The 4702-nt window shown below is 34.8% G+C and overlaps 1 protein-coding gene across 1 annotated transcript; it reads left to right on the top strand.

The window, feature by feature from the left end:
* Window positions 1-3142, top strand: LOC109721714 (uncharacterized protein At5g01610). Its single transcript, XM_020249466.1, has 3 exons — window positions 1-190; window positions 471-525; window positions 2511-3142. Exons 1-3 carry the CDS (start codon window positions 104-106, stop codon window positions 2888-2890), a joined length of 522 nt encoding a protein of 173 aa, XP_020105055.1. The 5' UTR covers window positions 1-103; the 3' UTR covers window positions 2891-3142.

The following is a 4702-nucleotide window of genomic DNA, read 5'->3' as shown; positions in this document are numbered from 1 at the left end:
CTTCTTCAACCAAAAAAGGCAAAAAAAAAAAAAAAAAAAAAAAAAATCTCCTTCTCACCCTCTTTATTCAAAGGAGAGGGCGAAGAAAAGGGGAATCGCTCTAATGGAGAAAGCGCTTACGAAGGTGGGGAGCTTTTGGATCTCGCGAAAGGCGAAAGAGGAGATCTCCTCCATCGGCGAAGATCTCTCCGTGAGCTTCTACGAATTATTAGAGTATCTCGATTGTTTTTCTATTTTTGTGTTTTTATTTTTGTGTTATGTTGGGATTTAGGGTGTTTGTTTGGAGCAATGTAGATCGATTGGGTTAAATTTTTCGGTGTTTTTAGTAGATTTTTTTTGGCGAAATTATGGGATCTGTTGAGTCTCTTATGCATTGCATTTAATTATGATTATCTGATGTAGGTATTTTGATTACTTTTTTTTTGGTTTGTAAACTATAGTGAAAATTGTTTATTCCGGTGATTTTGCAGCGTTTCTCGAGCACTGTGGAAGAGAAAGCTAAATGGATCTTCGAGAAATTGAAAGGTTCGAATCTCTCTACTCTGGATTCATCTTGGTTGTCAATGGATTTAGTATTTTGTAGGGGATGAAAGAATTTAGAGCTTACCCTTGTTTCTTTTGGTTTCTTTTTTACTCACAAATTCTTTTATTGGATGTGCTTATAATTATTATTAGTATTATTATTGTTGTTGTTGTTTAGCTTGCAATGCATCCCTGCGTGCATATGGAATAACATCTTCTTTGAAAAAAACAAAAAAAAAAACAAAAAAAAAAACGAAGAACTGAATTATGTTACTGCTAAGCATTCGTTTTCATTGTAGATGTATAAACCGTAAGCAATCCATCATTTGCGCAAACACTCCATCCCTCTAACAAAAAGGGGGAATAATGGTAACAGGATTAAATTTATAATGTTATTTATTTATTTTCTCATGTATCTGGTACTTTTGCTCTATAACATTTGAGTTATTATCTCAATGCCATTCAAAATGTGCACCCATGTTACGATTATGGAGCTTCTGCAGCATGATTCCGTAAGGTTGTGAATGATTGGTGATTGGTTGGTATCACATCGTATTCATGAATTCCATTATTAGTTGGTCCCCTGCCTTTCGTAAAGCTCCCATTTGGTTTCCGAACTCTCCTTTTTTCTTATCTTATTAGTCAAGTAACTAAAGTCTTGTTACAGTTCCTCCTATATGCAAAATATATATATATTTTTGGTTCTGTTTTTGGTTCCCAAATTTATAGATCATTCACATATGTGTTGATTATCCTTTATTATGTATTCCTTCTTAGCTTAATGTTTGTTTGTAAAAGCAGCTATTGGTCATGTAAATGTCTAAGGTGATGTAAAAAATTGATTCTTAGCTTAATGTTTGTTTGTAAAAGCAGCTATTGGTCATGTAAATGTCTAAGGTGATGTAAAAAATTGATCGATTTGGTATATGTTGGTAACTCATGAGTGTTAAATGGGGATAACCAACTTATATTATGACCCTTCTAGTCACTTGTTTTGGAGCTTATTTCTTATACAAATACGAAAATTTGCCCTTTCTTTTTTGTCCTCTCTTCTTGAACAGAGTTAGGCTGTGATCTCTAGCGTTAAATTCTGTAAAGCATTATGAGCTGCCCTGTCTACCAATTCAAAAGCTCATTTTCCTGTCCTATATTATTGATGATCGTTCTTCAAAAATCACTCTGCACTCCAGGCTGATTATATCCTTTCGCTAATTAGCTAGTTTTAAACTCGTCCCAGATCTTTTCCGAGTTTGGGTTGATTGAAGTTTTGACTTGTTAAAAGCCATTAAGGCTCACATCTCGTGATACCTAAATTTTAATAAGTGGGTTGTGCAGCTACCACATTATCTGTCATTACTTGTATTTCATATGTTGGTTGGCCATTGAGTTTCTTAGTAAGGTGGACCATTAACTTGATATTTCCTCTTTAACATATGAGCAAGAACATCAAACTTTCTTGAGCTATAAAAATTTAACTATAAATATGGTTACCATTTAGTTATCAACCAAATGTCGTTCTTCAAAACTTACGGATAGTTTATACTCATAATGTTTTCAGGTGCGTTAATGGTTAATCATTATATATCAGCTTGCAAAATGTGGGCTTCTTGTATCCACTATTTGGCATATCCTACAGCATTGAACTGCAACCAATGACATTATTTTTAATTCAATAAAACCATTATTGACCTTTTCTGATTAGTATTCCTTTTCCATTACAGTTGCATATTCTTTAACAGTTACCAGTCTTGATTGACTAAAAGTTGCATTTTAAGCAAAGTGCTTTGTAAGGCAAGTAAATTTGCATTTCAAATTGTTTGCGTAGATAACCTTTTAATAATTGTTTTAGCATCTGTGCAAAAAGTTGACATTTTCTATCAACACAGGCTACTAAATATTTCCCTATAGATTCTCTAATCAGTTAGAGCATGTTCAGTTACTCATTTTTTATCTTCTTTAAAGGCTTAGTGCTTTTCATTTTTCTCTAGGTAAACCACTGAAATCCTTGCCTGACCTCCTCCGTGAGTATAATCTCCCACCGGGCCTCTTTCCTAGAAACATCATAACCTACGAGTTCGATGAAACCAACTCGAAGTTGGTTGTTCACCTGCCTTCAACCTGTGAGGTCAGCTTCAAAGATTCTTCTGTAGTGAGGTATGCGTCCCGCGTCAAGGGGACCTTGTCGAGGGGCAAGCTCGCCAACATAGAAGGGATGAAGACCAAGTTCATGGTGTGGGTCAAAGTCACTCATGTAGGTGTGGAGAGTTACAAGTCCGACAAGGTGTGCTTCACGGCTGGGGTGAAAAAGCTGCGGCCGAAAGATGCTTACGAGATCCCTCGTGATTCGATCACAGCGGAAGATTTTTAAGGTGCTACTCTTTATTCTTCTCCGTTACATTAATGTTGCAAGTCCTTATTGTATTGTTTCATCGGCATAGTTGTACATGGAAGCATTGGATCTCATCAAAAGAAGATTCTTAATTTGGTACTCTTACCTTTATTGTTACTATTCTCAGTCCTCATTGTCTTGTTTCATTCGCATGTTTGTACATGGAGACATCTTTATTATAGTGTTCTGTTATTATTATTATTATTATTATTATTATTATTATTATTATTATTTCTCTTTTGTTGTCTACCATCAATGCCGATAACTCTTTCTAATTTAACATGACATTACGATGGCTTGCAGCGTAGATTTTTGTTCGTCAGTGTCTGTTCAACTGATCTATGTCAGAATTTGATTCAAAGTTTGCGGGCTATGAATCATGTGCAATGTTATATGAATTCTATGCACTTTTGTATATAAGTATCTGATTCTTTTTATCATTTATCTGTGTTCTAAAACTAATTGTTTGTGCCTCTACTGGTGGTTCAGGATTGGCTTTTAAGTTTAATGCTCTGTTTTTTTAATTACCAAGTACAGGGTAATTTCCCGTGCGGTTTATAAATGGATGAAAAGTAGCTCACAAATGTTGAAGTTTCTATTCTGAATTCTAGCATAAAATTAAGGTTTTATTTCGCGGCAATGCCGGTTCAAACGGGAATGGAATAGTGGTTAATAACTTCTAACCGATTTTCTTTTACCAAATCTGTTTTTCGTTATTAAAAACGTTATGATCTATTCCTTGCATCAAGTTGTGGTTAAATTTACTATCATAGAAACGAAGCTAATCAATTGAGGATGCATATCTCTTTTCTAAACCCATCAGATAAAGAGAAGAAACAATGATGCAACTGATAAGACAATTACAAGTGGTGTGTAGTTCTACTTGTATGATTGTATCAGTTGACAAAGAATAAAATTGCCTGGTGTAAGAGAAAAATTATAGACAATTACAAGCTACAAAACGGAAGAAATATGGTCGTCAGTGCTGAAGCCAGGATTTATTTTTCAAAATTTTATACGATAAATTATAGTAAATGTTCGATGTTCAAGCATTTTAGGGGAAAATTATAACAAGATTTTATAAAGCAAATTATAACAAGCTTCCTATGAAAAGATTTCGCGTTGGTCTCTAGAATATTTTAATTTTTGCTATACTTTAATCAGGGACTCGTGTATAATTTTTAAAAAGCTGAGGGGTGTCATGGCCATAGTGGATCTCCTTTAATAGCTCCGGTCGGCTAGAACTGGGCCTGTTTTGGATCGGGCCACACTATGTCTAAGCCCGGCCCGAATAAAATTTTGGGCTTTGAGTCGGGTTTTTATCCACTATTTAAGAAAAATTAAGGCTTAGTCCAATCCCAAGCCCAAGGCTCGGGCTTCATTTAGAAGCGCTCCATGTATTTATAAAATAGCACATATTTATTTACATCTATCAAATTGAAATAAAATCTATTTTTACAAGTTCGAAAATGGAGTTTGCTTACATCAAAAATCAGTTTACTTCTAAATAATTAGGACTTTAGAATAATACTATTTATATAACATAAGATATCCTTAATTTCTTATATAGGGAAATACATGTAACTAAATATCTGGTTAGTTGGTAATGATATCTTTGATAAGCCCGAAACATTTTGGTGTTTAAGTTTTTAAACCGGGTTTAGGCCCAAAATAATAAATCAGAAACCCGGCCCAATCATAGCCTATCGGCCCGGGCCTGGTTTAGGCCTGGGCCCAGTTCCACCCGAACCAAGGTACGACTAGGGTTGCTAGGATCTCTCTCTCTACACT

Source organism: Ananas comosus, linkage group 15, assembly GCF_001540865.1.
Source record: "Ananas comosus cultivar F153 linkage group 15, ASM154086v1, whole genome shotgun sequence".
Taxonomy (NCBI): Eukaryota; Viridiplantae; Streptophyta; class Magnoliopsida; order Poales; family Bromeliaceae; genus Ananas; species Ananas comosus.
Note: the sequence above shows the minus strand (reverse complement) of the source record. Positions and strands in the feature narration are given on the sequence as shown.